The sequence below is a fragment of the Pocillopora verrucosa genome, chromosome 8, assembly GCF_036669915.1.
Source record: "Pocillopora verrucosa isolate sample1 chromosome 8, ASM3666991v2, whole genome shotgun sequence".
Taxonomy (NCBI): domain Eukaryota; kingdom Metazoa; phylum Cnidaria; class Anthozoa; order Scleractinia; family Pocilloporidae; genus Pocillopora; species Pocillopora verrucosa.
Window position 1 is genome coordinate 16815321 of NC_089319.1, and position 18486 is coordinate 16833806.

The window sequence follows — 18486 nt, forward strand, 5'->3', positions numbered from 1 at the left end:
GTGTCATTCCTTCTCCAGCCGTTTGGTGCTTTTAAAAATCAATTCCTTGTCAAGAAAATACTGAGCACTTGCACACCCAAATTATACCTGCTGTGCAGGCTATTAGAAAGTTATCTGTGTCTACATCTGCGAGTCAAATACACTGCTGTTATTAGTAGCTTTCAAAGTACTGACATGTGCTAAACCTTTTTGTTAAATAATAGTATGCTGTTGAGTTTGACAACATCCTACCATTTGTACTACCTCTTGCCACTTCATAGTCGCATCTTCAATCAACTCCTCCCCTGTTCCTTGAGCATAAACTTGTTAAAAAAACTACCCTTGCTTTCACATTGACAACAATTTACTAGCTGGTTAGGGCTATTGATTGTTTCATTTCACCAGGGCAACAAGCCCCAGTGAAATGAAACGTGTTTTGCCTCAAGGGTTTGAATCCAGCAGCAGTCATGTGTTGTGACTGTCTGGGTTAGGTATTCCTGAACAGGACTTGTTGGTAACAGGGACTGACACGTTTACAGCCTGAGGGAATGTTTTCTCAAGACTCTGTAGCCAGACTTAGAACATGACATTTTCTTGAAATGTCAACATTTCAGTCTTAATGACAGTCTCTTTATTTCCTGAGGGATGACTCTACAGCAATTAGGTTAATAGAATAAGAAAGATGATTAGTTATGACCTTGGTAAAGAAATCTCTGGTAAGCAAGGCTCATGAAAATAAAGCCTAACAGGAGGGCTTATTTTTTGCTATCTGTTCTAGGTCACCTGTGTTGACCTGATCTGTACCAATTATCACAAAAAAAGTATGTCAAACCAGTACGTTTGAAGACAAATGCAGGGTCTGATCTGGGAACATTAAAAATTTACAGTGTGCCCCACCCTTCCCCCCACCTGCAGCAACTACCCGCTTACACCGTAAACTATCATAAGTCAAGTTGTCGGCAAGACTCGGAAGTAATACTCGTTATAAAATAGAGAAATGTCATACCTGACAAGAACTGATGCTAACCCCCCCTCCCTTCCCCCCTAACCACGAAAAATCTGACGCGGTGACGTTCCCCCGTTGTGCGTGACAGCACCCTCGTTTCCGCTTAAGCTCCATTCGCATGCGCATTCAAGTGGGAGAAGTCTCAAAATGCCCGGAAGTGTATCTCTTAGAGGAGTCATCGAGTATTTTTATCAAAACAGAAGCGATTGTTTTAAAAGAGACAAGGCAAGATGCTAGAGAAGCACAGGCACTTGTTGATTAAGTTTAGGGGAGAAATTGTGGAAGATTTGTTAGTGGACGATGTGCTTCCTTACCTGCGGAGCAAGTTTGTGCTAGACTCTGAGGACGCTGAGGTCATTCGAAAGGAGCTTACTTCCCGAAGGCAAGCAGAAAAGCTTCTGGACATTCTTTCATCGAAAGGATACAACACATTTGATCACTTTTTCACCGTTCTTAAAGAGAAATACCAACATCTCGCGCAACTTTTATCGAGTGATGAGAGTAGCGAGGATGAAAACGGGTTTAATCATGTCACGGAAGATATCGACTCACCACTACAATGTAAGTATAAATCAAAGGTTTTTTTTACCTTTCTTTTTGTGGAAAAAACCATTGGTGCTAGTTTCCTGTACAACTTTTTATTTCGACATTGGTGCAGATGGAACTCGTTTAATTCTGACAAAGATAAATTTCGTAACATAGCGAATTTGTTGTGTTCGACCACCTTGGCCAAGATACGTTTCTTAATACTGCTGGAGACAAGACATGCCCATCAAACATGTTGTTTTACTTCCGCTGCATTTTTCATAACCCATTCTTTCTTCTGACTTCACGATTCTCAAGCAGTTACTCTAATGGATTGTTGAAGGGTAATGAATGGTGCTTGACCCAATATCACGAACATGTAAACATATGATTTTCTTTTTCCTAATATTGTCCTCATCTTTAGCATCATTATTAGACGTTTTGGTGTGTAGTATTGCTGAGAATTTTCATGACTTGTGTCGTATTTTGACGAGCCCGTCGGGTGAGTCAAAATACACACAACGATTTTTTTTCCTGCTAAGTCTTTCTACTCATTTCTCATAAGGCGAGAAAAGCAAACCAGACAGAGAAGCGTAGCGGGCGCAGCCGACTGGTTAATCAGTCTTTTACAGTACAAAATAACCAACTGTCCAAATAACCGTACAGTATCGCAGGATATTTGTACTCTATTCGCGCGTTATTATTACACTTCTTTGTGCAGTTGGATAATGAACATGTTTATTGTATTGATATTTTATCTCTTTTATCGAGCTGCATCCAGTAGAGTACAAATAACATGCGAATCCGGTACAAATATTCCGTTATTGCACAGTTATATGAACTATGTGACAGTTATGAGGATAATGAATAACTGATTAGATGCTTTGGTATGTTGTTTTGCTGAGTATTTTTGCTTGTTGTTTGTCTTTTGATTTGCCCTTTAGGCTTGTCAAAACATGGCACAACTTGGCTGACCTTTTAAAAGAGATATTTTTTGCTAATTAACTAGACATCTTTAAATACTAGTTAGTGACAAGTCATGCAATGTACATCTCATTCCAGAGTCCAGACACTAACTCAGGGGCCCCCCTTGTTGTGGATTCTAAATTCTCCTATCCTAGGGGTTTAGCTGTGTGCCGATACTCTCAAACACTGCTTGTTTCAGAGGCTCTTGTTGGCAACCACCTTGCTGAGTTGCAAAGATTTACAACCAAAATTGTTTTTATTTCCATAGTGCAAATGATGACTCAGGACCATGCTAATCTCCTTATTGCCAACCGGGTGGAAATTGTTGAAGATCTCTTGGTTGATGATGTACTTAACTTTCTTCAGAGTAAAATGGTATTTGATGTTCATGATACTGAACTAATCAGAGCAGAAGTAACATCAAGAAGACAGGCAGGGAAGCTGCTAGACTTGTTGGAGACTAAAAATGATGCAGCCTTTTATCATTTCCGTAAGGCATTGGAAGAACCTTATCCTCACTTGGTGGAATATTTGCAAGAAAATGCTGCTGCTCCAAGGAAAGTATCAAAAGCTAAAGAGTTATCAGAGAGAGGTATGTAGCAAAAATTATGCATCAATTAAAGGAGAAATATGCTCTGGAAACTAATAATTTTTGTGTCTACCACAAAAAGTGTTTAAAATTAGGATACAGAATGTGCTTTGAGATTTACAACAGTAACCAGACCCCTTTGAAAATTGTCTTAAAATTTGACTAGGGACACATTCATTCTTTCTTAGTGCTGTGACTGATTACCTGTCTCAAACCTCCATTTTCAATTTCATAGAGATCTATTTATCAATACTAGGCAATTTTACAGTTGTGTATATAGTTGCCAAGTGTTTGTTTTGGAGTGAGGCTGTAGGTGACCTTGTTGTGATAGAGACCAGTATCTAGTTAACTTAATAACGAAGCAATTTACATTTGATGAGCAGCAAGGTTTGTATCATAACAAGGTCACCCTTAGCCTCACTCCTGTTCAAAGGCATAGCAACCAAGCACACAACTGTAAAATGGACTATTAAGAAGACTACACTAGGAAGACACAGTGGCCTTATGGTCAGTACACTTGACTCCAGGTCAAAAGGTCTGGGTTCAAGACCTGGGTGGGTCAATGTGTTGTTTTCTTGGACAAGACACTAACCTTGTCAGTGCCTCTCTCCACCTGGGAGTATAAATGGGTACTGGAAAATTATCAGGAAAGCCTAATGATATTCTGGGGGATAAAACTGTGATGGACTAACTTCCCATCCAGGAGGGGAAGCAGTAATACTCCAAGTCACTATGTGCAAGTCTTTCACTAAATGTTCTTTACATTTTAGTTATTATAATTTTCTATCACTTCTTTTGTTCACTTTGTTTTTGTTCAGTTGAAAATGTCCTTCTAGAGGGTGGTGTGCCTCAGCGGCCAGCGATTTTTGCCCACAGGGGAAGAGATATTCACAAAATTCATGCAGCATTAAAGTCCCTAAAAGAGAGAGATGGCTGGGTTATTCTGCATGGAATGGCTGGCTGTGGAAAGACTGTCTTAGCCTCTGAAGCTCTTAGAAGTGCTGTTGTCTTGGATGAGTGCTTCCCAGGTGGTGTTCACTGGATACGAATAGGCCCTGTAGATCAACCTAAACTTCTCATGCACATGCAAAATCTTTGTGCCAGACTTGATTCTGATCATAATCGACAACCTCCACGAAACACTGAAGAAGCTAAGGACAGGTTAAGGGTGCTCTTTGCCCACCAGCACCCTCGATCATTGCTAATTCTTGATGACCTTTGGGATTCCTGCGATGTGAAGTTCTTTGATGTCCGTTGTCGTATCATGGTTACCACTCGTGATGCAGCTATCACAGACATGGTGGGTGGGTCGAAAGCTAAAGTTCACATTAGTGAGGGTTTTACAGAAGATGAATCACTTCAAATTTTGGCTGAGTGGACAAAGCAGCTGCCCAAGACAAACCTCCCAGCTGAGGCAAAAGAAATCTTTAAACTTACAAATGGTTCTCCCTTAGCAATAAGTATGATAGGTGCTCTGCTTCGAGATCATCCTACAAGATGGGAATATTATGTCAAACAACTGAAAAAGAAGAATGTCAGTAAGCTTAAACCACAGTTTGAGTATCAATATCCAACTTTGACAGAAGCAATTCGCATGAGCATCAATAACCTGCCTGATGAACTAAGGGACATTTATGAAAGCTTCGCTGTGTTTCATGAAGATTGTAAAGTTCCTGCCCAGGTCCTCATTATACTGTGGAATGAGGAGGTATGGTACCCACAACTTGATTACAAGAAACACCTTTGCATGTCTTACTTTAGATACATCTGATAATCAGTTGGTTTATCTAGTAGTTGGTTAGCAAGTCCATTTGTTATAATCCATAATTCAGTCAATCAGTGAGTCAGTCAGTGAGTCAGTCAGGGAGCCAGTCAATCAGTCAGTCAGTCAGTCAATCAGAAAGTCAGTCAGTCAGTCAGACAGTCAGACAGGCAGTCAGTCAGACAGGTAGTCAGTCAGTCAGGCAGGCAGTCATTCAGTTTTTTACTCAGTCAGTTGGTCAGGCAGTCAGTCAGTCAGTCAGACAGGCAGTCAGTCAGTTAGGCAGGCAGTCATTCGGTTTTTCAGTCAGTCAGTTGGTCAGTCAGTCAGTCAGTCAGTCTGGCAATCATTCAGTTATTCGGTCAGTCAGTCAGTCAGTTGGTCAGGCAGGCAGTCAGTCAGGCAGTCAGTTGGTCAGGCAGTCAGTCAGGCAGTCATTCAGCTATTAAGTCAGTCAGTCAGTCAGTCAGTAAGTCAGTGAGCCGGTTAGTCAGCCAGTTGGTCAGTCAGTCAGCCAGCCAGTTGGTCAGTCAGTCAGCCAGTTAGTCAGTCAGTCAGCCAGTTGGTCAGTCAGTCAGTCAGTCAGTCAGTCAGTCAGTCAGTCAGTCAGTCAGTCAGTCAGTCTGTCAGCCAGTTAGTCAGCCAGTCAGTCAGCCAGTCATTCAGTTATTGAGTCAGTCAGTTGGTCAGTCAGTCAGTCAGTTGGTCAGGCAGTCATTCAGTTATTCAGTCTGTCAGTTGGTCAATCAGTCAGTCACTCAGTTATTTGTCAGTCAATCAGTCGGTCGATCAGTCAGACAGTCAGTCAGCCAGTCAGTTGGTCAGCCAGTCAGGTTGTTAGTCAGTTAGTCAGTCAGTCAGTTATTTATTCAGTCAGGCAGTCAGTCAGGCAGTCAGTCAGTCAGGCAGTCAGGCAGTCAGGCAGTCAGGCAGTCAGGCAGTCAGGCAGTCAGGCAGTCAGGCAGTCAGGCAGTCAGTCAGTCAGTCAGTCAGTCAGTCAGTCAGACAGTTAGTCAGTCAGTCAGGCAGTCAGTCAGGCAGGCAGTCAGTTAGGCAGTCAGTCAGGCAGTTATTTAATCAGTTAGTTATTCAGTTGATCAGTCAGGTAGGCAGTCAGTCAGTCAGTTATTCAGTCAGTCAGTCAGTCAGTTAGGCAGTCATTCAATTATTCAGTTAGTCAGTAAGTCAGTCAGCTTTACTGTTTGTCTGTTTGACTTGCAATTAATTATTTCATTCCCCGGCTGCTTGGTCGGTTACTAATTATTAAAGCTAGATCAGCTCAGAAAGCTTTCTCATAAATGAAATAAATAATTTTACAGTTTGAAGTTGTGGAAGACTGGATGGAAGACTTGGTGAACAAATCCTTGGCGAGAAGAACAGTGGATTCAGAAGATGCAATTGGTACATGGTACACTGTGCATAACTTGCAGCTAACTTTCCTTCATGAACAGGCCACAAATCTGGAAGCTCTGCACAAGAACCTGGTGGATAGATACAGAAAGGTGTATAAAGGTAAACTATTGGTAGGCTAATCTTTGGCAGAGCAGAGGTACATGATGCATATGACACAATGCCCCTAGAATGCATTCAATTGACTGTCATAACATCAAAACTAAGCAAATTTCAACATCTTATCAAAAGAGGATTAACATTTCATGAGGTCAATGAGGAGTTTCAGGGGGGTAGTTAGGGGGAAGTCCTCTGGTGCAAACCCCGCCCTTTGTAAAAGATCCTATCTTCTTTCTGTTAAACTTTTTAGGAAACTTTAGTGAGATGAAAAATGATGGCTATATTTACCGGAATCTTTTGCGACACATGCTTAGAGCAGGTCTGATAGAAGAGGCACAGCAACTTATCACAGATCTAAAATGGCTGGCTGCTAAACTAGATGTCACTGGACCCGCTGATCTACTGAATGACTATTTAGCAGTCAAAGGACATGAAGACAGCAAGGTAACTACACAACACCATAAAGAATGTTTCAAATGACCAAAGAGTGGAAATTGATTTCATGGCTCTAGATCAAACAAAATTAGTCCAGCTCGTTCAAGGAGTGTTTATCAGTTGACTCTGCATGTTTTTCCCTTGTTTAACCTTAAATGTAGAATTTTCTCTCTAGGAACTGAAAGTCATCAATGATTTCCACCATTTTGTAAGTGTGAATGCCCATCGTTTTGTGGAGAAACCTCTTCCAGATTTAATCCAGATGGGTCTTAGTGAATCCAGAGACTCTGAAGTCTATAAACAGGCATATGACAAAGCCATTCAGCTGGGAGGGGATGGCAAGTTTTATCTTGATTGGAGGTGAGATATGCTTGACCTGTTCCATAACAATGGGCTAAGTAAATTATCAATTTGTTGATATAATCAACACACCAGTAATAAAATTTATGACGAGTTTAATTTGTAATGACTTAATCAAACTCTTCTACTTACAAGAAAGAGGTTTTTGCTGATTGAATGAAATGAACCTGCTAGAACTCCTTGCTCATCTTGATACAATTAATTATTGTAATCGCCACAAAATGTGCTCAATGCTTTCTTCATTTACAGAATTTACAACAGAATTTGAAAGGAGCTGAGCAATCATACTAACACAATTATTTGCCCCAGGCTCAATGAACATTGTTGAATAATCCCCTGGGCTTCATCTCAGGGATTATTCACAAATATTTACTTTGCCTTTGGCAAATAATTGTTAAATATACTCTCAAACAACTGTCATGCCCTGAAATACCAGTTAGATGCTGGTGGAAGACTGCCTTATTAGGAATTCTTTCTGTGCCTTCATTGAACTGACAACCAGTCTTGAAATAACTTAATCAACTGTTTCCATAGTAACCGTGCAGAAGAGTCTCAGGATACACTTCTCATAACAGTGAAAATTCACCAAGGAGCAGTGTACTGTTGCAGTTTTTCACAGGATGCGAGCAAAGTGGTGTCTTGTGGTGCTGACAAAACTGTAAAGGTATTGCACTTTGAATGACCTTGTAGCATACAATTTATTACTGACACTAAATGAGATTTTTGGTTTCAACTGAAGCTAGTAACTCAATGTGCTTATTAGCATCTAGTAATTGCACATTTTTGAAGAAATGTGAAGTCTTTTGCTCCCTAATTAGTTGAAGAAGGAGATGTTTCCAGTTCAGTAGATCAAACAAGCTTCAAAAGATTGTCAGTAAGGATAGCACTTTGAATTCCTTTTAGGTTTGGGAGAGTCAATCAGGCAAAGAGCTGCTGTCCATGATGGGCCATACTGATGTGGTATACTGCTGTGCATTCTCCACTAATGATGTCAGAATTGTTTCATGTTCTGCTGATCACAGAGTCAAGGTTTGTCCCCATTACTATGGCTAAGTTATTGGCTGGAAGTATCTTGAATTTGTATTTTTTGTTTGGGCCCTTTGTGAAGAAATACTCTGATTCCAATGTTGAAAGGTTATTGTGTATAACAGATTATAGAGATGTGACTTTTCAATGTGGAACATATTTGCTACTCTCACTAGTATTCAATGAATGAGGATTTAGTAATTAGAATGTCACCTCTTTTGTGAAAGTGATATGTAACCCAATCATGTGCAGAAAAGAGAGCAGTCTATCAATTCCTCTTTAGATTTGGGACAGCAGTAGCGGAAAAGAACTACTGACTTTCAGTGGCCACAACCAAGAAGTATTCAAGTGCATGTTTTCACCAGATGACAAGAAAGTTGTTTCCTGCTCTGCTGACAAGACTGTCAAGGTACTAATACTACTTTAAACCCTACACTCTAACATCAGTAGGCATATTCTCCATGCTGATTTTTTATACAATTCCTAAGGTGCTGACACCAAATTGCTCTCAAAATCATGTTATTACCTATACTAATTTAATTAAATAAATGTCCTTCCATTATAAACTTCTGGCCCTCTTGACACTGTTTACAAAAGTAAGTGATTGAATAAAAGGTTTGGCTAATTTTAAGATGGCTTAGAGTGCGGTTTTGTCAAAAAGTGGCTAAACTTTGTTAAGATAGCTGGCCCGATAAGTTTATTTAATGAATTCACTTATACACACTTAGTGCACACTATACACTTCATTTAAAGAATGATTATTAATAATTTAAATATTTTCATAGACCCACAGGTAGTCTAGACTGAATATAGGCAGGCTATGTTTTAACCAATAAATACAATATAATCAATTTGGAAATGAAACGGTAACTAATAATTAAAAAAACTAAGTAACACATCAGTACATGGAGGCTTGTTTTACAATTCTTTGAGTTGATAAGTTAATAAATCAAAATTTATAAAATAATGAAATTTAGGCTGTGATATGTTAATTAACAAATTTGACTTGTTTTATAATTTCCAGAACATAAATAAAAAGTAATGATTTATTGATTGATTGAGATTGGCTATGATTTTGCATCTGGACCCCATCACAGAGCAAGTAAAGCAAAACCAAAGCAATCCAGGATCACTTTTGTTACTGAATTTAAAACTGCACCTACTTAGACTTATTCTTTTAACCCTGTAACTCCCAGAAGTGATGAACTTGTAACTTCTCCTTTAAATGTCCATACATCATCCTGCAAACAGGTATTGAGAAACCTCCAACTTATCAGGTAGAAGTTGTTATCTTGATCTAACACTAAATTAATTCTCATAACTCATTTACAAGGAAACATATAGCAGCTAGAGGAGAGAATTTACAATCAGATCTTGGGAGTTAAAGTGTTAAATAACTCAACTGGTTGGTATTCAAGTCAGTGTGTAGACCACCTTCAACTTTTGATCATTATTTGAATGGGTAAATATTTTATTGCATGGAAATTTCAGGTGTGGAGTTGTGAAGATGGCACAGAATATGTGAATTTCACTGGTCATGCAGATATTGTCCGCTGTTGTTGTTATTCTCCTGATGGTTCACAAATTGTGTCTTGTTCTGATGACACTCTTGTGAAGGTATTGTGACACAAAATGATATTAAACCCAAATACTTACCTTTTTAACGCTTTAACAATCAGTAGAAACTCAGGGCAGAGGAGGTTGTACATTTTAGGGAAAACTTACCATAAATCAAATCAGTGGTGAGGATTTCTGAGAATGGTTTACAACATAGTCAACCATGTTCAGATTTACAAGATGATGTGGTTTGTAATTTGTAAATTGGCTGCTGTGAAGAGTTTTGGATGTTTTGAGTGTCAGCCCCTCATCAGAGTTCTGACAGCTTTAGAAAGTATAAATATAAAGTTCTATGTGAAGATTTCATGATGATGGCTGTTACTAAGGGTGCTCTGTAAGGTAGCAACAAATGTATCACATTCGTTTTCAATCATTTGTAACATATGTGATAAATTGGAGTTGTATATTTTTTTTTTACCTTATCAGGTCTGGGATTCAACATCAGGACAAGAGTTGTTTACCCTTGAGGGAGGAACAACTAGTGCTGTGACATTTTGCTGTTTCAAACCAACTTCACACAGTATAGTTGGTGTTTCAGATACTGTTGCTAAGGTTAGAACACAAGAAAAATAATTTTTCATGTCAGATTTTAGTGGCTTTTGTGAGGTTCTCATGATTTGAAACCAGAAAATGAAAAATTATTTCAATGTCTTCAGCTCTCCAACTTGTTACAAATAAGATTTTGATTTTTCGAACCATAGTTTTCATTTTTTCCAATATTCTTTGGGAACTCAAACTTGAATTATGGAAAGGAAACTATTAAACATCTTTTTTTCCTTTGCATTCCATTTTTATGTTGACCAAATTCCTGCAGTTCCAGGGTTACTTTTTATATCAAAATTGTAGAGTTCCCTTTGAAAAGGCAAGCAAGATTTTAAATCTACTCACTGGGATTAACAAAATTATTTCTTTGCTAGATTTGGGACTCGAAAACTGGTGAAGAATTAAAGACCCTTTATGCATCTTCCACCCCTCTCTCACTGGCATATTCACAGGATGATAGTATTTTAGCGGTGGGTCTGTCAGACACAACTGTACAGGTAGGCTTTCAATCTCACATATTCATTTATGAACGCGTCCTACAATTTCATGAGCCTCTTAAAATTTTTTTGGAAACTTTGATGGAATTCTTAAAATCCTTTATAAACCATATTAAACACAACTACACACACTTAACCCTTTGACTCCCAGAAGTGATAAACATGTAACTTCTCCCTATGATATCCAAACATTATTCAGCAAATAGGTAATGAGAATACTCAAACTTATCAGGTAAAAGTTGTTATCTTGATCTAATGCTAAATTCTCACAACTAATTTAGAAGGAAATGTGTGGCAGCTGGAGGTGAGAATTAACAATCAGATCTTGGGAGTTAAAGGATTATATTTGACTTATTTGGAATTATAAACATGATTATTGTAACAATCACATCTCAATTATGAGATATTTTGTCAGTGAAATCTCTGTCACTTATCACAGATATGTTAACCAAAAGATTAATGTTATTTGTACTCTTTGCAGCTGTGGAATACAGTCAATGAAGGAAGCATAGGTGTGTACCGAGGCCACTCAGGCTGGGTTCACTGTGTTGCCCTGTCACAGGATGCCAGCAAGTTGGTTTCATCCTCTGATGATGAAACTGTCAAGGTAAAGCACTACAAAGCTCAAAAATGCAGTATTTTTAAAGGTTAGTGTGATTTCTTAATCATCCTAAATTTTGATTTTTCTCTCAATTGTAGATCTGGAAAGTTGACAACACCAATGTTCAAGAGTGTATGAAACTCAGAATGGTGTTTGATGTGATGTTTAGAGGGGATTCCCTGACTATTGCCATTACAGACACATCCAACAGGCTGATGGTTAGTAGTAGCTGGTTACTGAAAAAGAATGGTAATTCTAAAAGTTGGAATGGTGGAATGACAGAATGGTAGAATGGTGAAAAGTTGAAACAAATCCTAAAAGACAGAACTGTAAATAGTGCACACATCCTGCTAAAGGATAGAGGGTTTTCCAATACACCCAAACCGTTGCAAATTGTCAAAGGCAGTCGACAAATCGTCAAACTGGAATCGATTCGCTAAGTAATGTTGTATACTGGAGGTCTGAGAAACCATCTCTTAGGACGTGAAAAGGCATACCGGAAGTCAATTTGCAAAAGACTTAGAAAATATTCCTCAAGTGTCTGCGATAGGGGGTTGAAAATGTTGTTGAATCGACACAAATGGACTCGAATTGAACAACTTGTCACAATAAATGATGACCCGTCATACTGGATGTTGATTTGCAAGACACTTAGAAAATATTCTGCAAGTGTCTGTGAAGGGGGGTTGTAGATGTTGTCGAATTGACACGATTCAATTCGAATTGAACGACTTATCACAATAAATGATGACCGGTCATACTGGATGTCGATTTGTAAGACACTGCAAATTGACATCTGGTATGATGGATCATCATTTGATGTGACGAGTTGTTTGATTTGATTTGAATCATGTTGAATCATCAACATTTGCTACACTGTATAGTTTTTAATATTCTGATGATAGACTTCCGGTTGTTTCATGCTTTAAGAATGTGGAAGGTTCATGTTGTCATGTTCTCATACCATGCGACTCATTTTCACTCATTGCTCATGTGCGCACCCCTTGACTTCTGGTATGTTAATGCATAATTCAACTTCTGGCATACCATGGTAATTTCACATATTGCTTATGCCTCTTGACTTGTGGTATGTTAATGCATGATTTGACATCTGGTGTGACGATTCGTCAAGGACTGTAGACAAATTGCAACAGTTTGGGTGTATTGGACATGTATGGATTGGATTGTGGATTGGTTTAATTTACACTGAAGGTAAACTCATGGGGGAGAAAAGGTTTGGTAAGTTTTTTTTTTAGATTGCACCCCCTTTTCCGTATATTTTTTAGATCTCACTCACTTACGTACATGACCAGAAGTCTGCTATGACATTGTACCAAAGGAAATTATTTGGCTGTTTTTATCCTTTGGCAGGGTGTGTATAATATTTATAGTTCCGCCCTTAGGATTTGGAGGGATTTCATGCCATTCTCTCTTTTATGATTTGGGGTAAATTTCCACCATTCTGATCATTCTGCCATTCTTTCATTCCTCTGTTTTGGTTTTAAGGTTCCTTGACATAGGTCATGATATTACACAGGTCCAATATAGATCTTACATAAGTCACCCAGTATTGTTATGTGTGGTTGTAAGCATTTATACTATTTTTTGGTCCGTTTACTATGCTTTACCAAGCAGTGAGATTCTTCCTTTCCTGATGCTTGCAATGGGTAAAATCCAGCTAATTTTTTAAAGTTAAAGAATGTGGTTTGCTTCCTGACGTTGTGTGAAGTGACAAGAAATCTCTAAAACCTTTGTATTTTGTTACTATTATGCTGAGACTTATTAGAAATGATTTTTTACTTCTCCTTTTAGATATTTGAAGGTGAAAACACCAAACTGTTGTCACAAAGTGTAGTTAACCAAATAAAAATCACAAGCATTAGTTTTAACAGTGATGGAAGTCTAGTTGCTACTGGCTTTGATGATGGATGTGTGAAGGTAAGCATATTTGTACATGCAATGTTACTCTAATTCAGAGGTCACTGAACTGTAGATCCAAACTCAAAAGATTTAGCCATGAAGGTGTTTTACTTTGTAAGAAGTTTGGTGCTTATCAATTGGAGATCACTTGACTTTAGAGTGCAGGATTCTGAAATATTTGCCTCCTTTCACCTTTTAGATTTTAGAGAAGTTAACATGCAAAACAATCCAAGAATTCAAAGACCATTGTGATCGCGTTAGGTGGTGTGCATTCAACAAGGGCTCTGAACTTTTAGTGTCAGTTTCAGAAGACAGCACTGCCAAGGTATACTTACAGCATTATATTTTTAGTTTGCTAATTTGTCACTTGAGTCCCCCAAGGATATCTTGCAATTGATAGCACTAACTATGAAGCATTATGCAATTCAGTAGGGCATTGCTCTTAAAATTCCAGTTCCAAAGGAGCCAATATCTGTATTAACCCTTAACTCTGGGAAGAGGGTAAAGATAATACTCAGACTTATCAGGTTAAATTCATTTGTTATCTTGATCCAACACCTAATTCTTGTAACTAATTTACTAGGAATTTTGCAGCAGCTAAAGGAGGGAATGAACAGTCAGATCTTGAGAGTGAATGGGTTATATCAGTGGTGCCAACAAATTTTAAATTAAAAGATTATTCTCGTTAATTGAACAATAATTTGCTCTACCAGCGGAGGTTTTCCTTCTTTAAATTCTTTGAGCAGCCTATTTTCTTCTGCCTTGTCTGTCATGTGAGTCAAAAATTGAATCATCAACACAGTAATCATCAGTAAGTAAGCTTGTTCCTCTTCTTCCGAGTCATTAGGCATGTAGTTGCACACATTTACATTACAATCTGACATTACTGTGCAATTCACTGAGCATCAGATTAGAATTGATTAACTGAAAATTTATCCCAAATGAAGGTTTACAACTGTGTGGAGGGTACTTTGGCATTCTCTTTGGAAGGTCATATTGCAAGGATACAAAGATGTATGTTCTTCCATCACAACCAACAGCTGGTGCTTACAGCTTCTCAGGATGGGTCTCTTAAGGTATTTTGTTATTAGGAGATAAATTCAATAGTCATATTGCTGTACAGTGAGGTTCCATTGTCTGAAGGCTCAAGATATTGTGGGCTTTCCTTTATTAAGAGCTCTATTCTCATTCAGAGATGAAAATGTTTTGTTGTAACATTTTTGTAAAAATCATCATCATAACAAAGACTCGCGGCCAAAATTTTTTTAAAGTTGCCATTTGGCATGCTTAATTGGTGAATGGTTTTTAGAAAATATGTTTGTGAACTCACAGATAATTGGCTTCCACAGTTTTCCCCTGCCAAAACTACAATCTCACTAACGTTTCTCAAGAATAAAAAAAAGGAAAGGAAATTCTGTGCAATTGGTTACCAGCTTATGTTAGCCTCAATTTACTTAAGATTTTTGACCCTAAACACTGTGTAATGAAACTGTTACAGCCTGTTACATGAGTGCTAAACACAGGTCTTCCAAATAAGTGCCTTTGGTAAAATCTAGTTTCAGTTTTTTTTTCCTTGTTAGTCAAAAATGTTGCAGTCTGGAGCTCTGCCTTCAACTTAGAAATCAGAGAGAGTGTTGTCACCATCACACCAGCCCTGCTTTTTTTAACCCTTAAACTCCCATTAGTGACCAAGACAGAATTTCTCCTTACAATATCAGTACAATATCAAGCAGACTAGTAATGAGAATAAAGAAAAATATCAACAAGGGGATTATTAGTTGTTTCAATACTAAATTCTCCAAACTAACATCATAAGAATTGTATGGCAGACAGTAAGGAGAATTACTAATGAGATCTTTGGAGTGAAATGTTGGTCACTGGATGAAGGCATTGTCTATCATGCACTGTTAAAAGTAATTCATTCATATCAAATTTAATGTGTCTCAATTCATTTTGTAGGTTTGGAATGTACAGAGTGGATCTCTACAGTTTTCATGCCAACACAGCAGTGAAGAGTATGTTCTCTCCTGTGATATTTCTCAAGATGACAAGAAATTATTGTCAGCTTCAGTGGATAAATATGCTAAGGTAATCAAACCCTGTCACTTCCTTCTATTATTAGCAGGAAGGCATACAGGTACTTGTAACAAGTGAATTATGATGTTGTGATCATTGATGAGGGCAAGCATGAATCAACTATAATGCATAGAAACTGAAAGTAAATAATATTAGTATCTTAATTCAAAACAAAAGAGCTTTTAACTACCAGGACATAAAATTGTTTAACTGCTAGAAAGTTCTAAAATTAGTCCAAAAAAGTTTTAATTCCCAATATTTCAGCTGAGAACTCCAGCCTTTATCAGGGTAAATTGAGCAGGAAAAATTTACAGAAAGCACAAATTATGATGAGAAATGCAAACTCAAACAATTGTTACTAATAAGTTGTGTCCATTAGCATACATTGTCCATACTTGTGTGATCAATAAATGCCATTTTCGTGATTGAGCAGATTCCTGCAAATGTCAAAATATATCTAAAAAAAGTCTGTCTATTCAGTGCTTGCTATCTGTCACAGAGTAGATAATGAGTAGAATTAAGCCAATCAAATAGCATCATTTCTGATAGAATACTTTTAGGTTAACCATAATAAATGAAATAACTTTTTTCAATATGTGTTATATATTAATTAGGTTTGGGATTCTTCCACTGGAGAGCTTTGTTGCTCTTTTGGGCCACACCCTGATGTTGTGAGGTCTGCGTCATTTTCACAAGACAACAAGTTTATCTGCACAGGCTGCGATGATGGAACTGTCAGAGTGAGTTCTTGCATTTTGTAAAACAATACTATTACCATCTCTTGCAAACTTCTTAAAATATTTGATATGAAGCAGATTGTTTTAGAATATACATGTCAATGCAATATCTTCTCATTTTATAGGTATGGAATATGTGTGAAGGTAACAAAGAACTTGCTGTTTGCAGTAAACATGATGCTTGGGTTGCCAACTGTTGGTTTTCAAGCAACAGTGACCTGTTGGTATCTGTCAGCAACAATATAAAGGTACTTCACTGTAAACTTGATATTTTTGTTATTTATAAACTTTGATTCTATTCAGCAATCAGATTATGAGCTCAATATGTCCACTGGGTGACAGCTGACAAGGTCACAGCCTGAATCAACTATCAAACGTCAAAATGAAGATAAATAATCTAATTATTTGAGTTTAAATTTATGAGTGGTTTGAAACCTCACAAGACAGGCTCATGTAATTGTGGGATTTAGTTTACAACTGCACAATTTTAATCAACCCTTTAACCCCAGATTGAGTAGTGTCTTCCTTCTCCTTACATTATCTCTGTTGAATCAAACATTAAGGTCATGAGAATAAGGGACATGATCACCCATAAGGGAAGCTCTTGATTATTAAACAAATTCTCTTTGTAGGCACTGTAGGAAATGTATGGAGAAAAGTATGGAGAATATGCATACTCGACTTACATACTTGTTTAAAAATCTGTATTAGTTTTGACGTTAGGGTGCTCACTATCTATCTCAGACTACAAGTATCACAGAGAAGTGAGCAGCAAGTAGCATGGCAAATCAATTTGCTGCATGTTTGATAGAATGCTTATAAATTAACACTAATAAAACCTAGTTGGTTAGATCTTGGGAATTTTTGAAAATTTAAATTTCAATGATTATTTTTATGGTTCAATTCTGTTCCATTCTTCTCATCCTTTCCCACAGATTAATTCCAAAAACTCACTTTCTATTCCTTCTCTTTTAATTTAGTGGTGGAAAAGAGATGGAACACTCTGTCAACAATTTAACCTCAAAGGAACCCAAGCCAAAAGTATCTACGTCTCTCCAGATTTCTCCACTTTTGTATCAGTGGACAACATAGGGACAATTTATGTACTCAAAAGAATCACTTAGGAGCTGACTAGATACATGTTACAACTTCCAGCAAGTGAACCAAGGTAGTACAGTGGTACAGAATGGACAGATTTTGCACTTCAGGGAAATTAGATTGATTGTAAATCTTTTCGCTGTTGATGTATGCCTGTGGATGTTGAAAGTAGTATGCAAGTAACAGAGTTTGGTCTCAAACCGACTTTATGAGATCCAAAAAAAATCTGAGGTTACAAGAACATTTTTGAAGAGATTTAAGTTGCACCTAACTGTAATAGATTTTAAACGTATCTATTGCTTAAAATGTTATTGTTTAGAGAATTCAGATTAAAAGTTTGTTTCAATGTTTTCAAAACATGATTCTATTCCTCATGGGAACTCAGAATTTTTTTCTTTGTCCCATGCTTATGACAAGGTGATAAAACATCTTTCTCTATTTCTTAACCGAGCTTAACAACAATAATTCTATTCATAAGGCCATTGCATGTAACTTTTGTTAGAAGTTTACACCACAAAACTTAGTCAGTGCATTCAGGTTAAGGTTAGTTTTAAAAGTCAGTATTAGTTTTGATTTAAAATTAATGCTGTCTGCATTTCAGGCACCAGATGGTGAGGTGTTTGTAAAATCTTGATGATAGTTTTGCTAGTGTGTTAGCAAAGTTCAGACTTTTCAAATTGCAGAATGACAGAATTATTGTAAGGCTACAAGATAAATCAGATAGAATAGACATTGGAAACTCCTTTGCATTCTTAGCCAAGTTCTACTTTTTTGTAAAATAACTACCAAAAGCCTAAGTTTGCCTTTATCAAGCTGAAAAATAGAGGTGGCAAAATCAAAGCAAAAAGAAATTTACAATAGTATAAAAAAAAGCATATACCAGTAAATGAAAAATTAGTGTTGGAAGATCCCCTTTAGCTTAAATATTTTTTTAAGGATGGCATGTGCGGTTTTGATCCTTGTACTTCTACTGGTCTCTTTTTTATGCTTGAAGCTTTCAAACTGTTGCACTCATAAATTCTGCAATAATTTTTTTGTACTAGCAAATGCCATTGCTCTCACTTTGTTGCCATGTTAAATTGCACTTACCAATGAGAGGTGTATGCATTGTTTCATTTCATACAGTTTGCACCATAAAACTGCTTAAGTTAAAATAAATTTTTAGAAAATGTTATTGTAGGTGAAGTATTTGTACCAGTTCATTTCTTATTTGGTAGAAGTAATTGCCTGCAGTGCATTG

General features: G+C 37.4%; 1 protein-coding gene across 1 annotated transcript; it reads left to right on the forward strand.

The window, feature by feature from the left end:
* The first annotated feature begins 1124 nt into the window (after positions 1-1124).
* Positions 1125-18418, forward strand: LOC131776683 (apoptotic protease-activating factor 1-like). Its single transcript, XM_059092901.2, has 21 exons — positions 1125-1546; positions 2745-3068; positions 3884-4773; positions 6147-6339; positions 6587-6780; positions 6947-7131; positions 7666-7795; positions 8035-8160; positions 8441-8566; positions 9649-9774; positions 10201-10326; positions 10692-10814; positions 11296-11421; positions 11514-11633; positions 13228-13353; positions 13535-13660; positions 14283-14411; positions 15295-15423; positions 16026-16151; positions 16274-16396; positions 17129-18418. The coding sequence occupies exons 1-21, from the start codon at positions 1216-1218 to the stop codon at positions 17270-17272; spliced, it is 4023 nt and encodes a 1340-aa protein (XP_058948884.2). The 5' UTR covers positions 1125-1215; the 3' UTR covers positions 17273-18418.
* Positions 18419-18486: the final 68 nt, after the last annotated feature.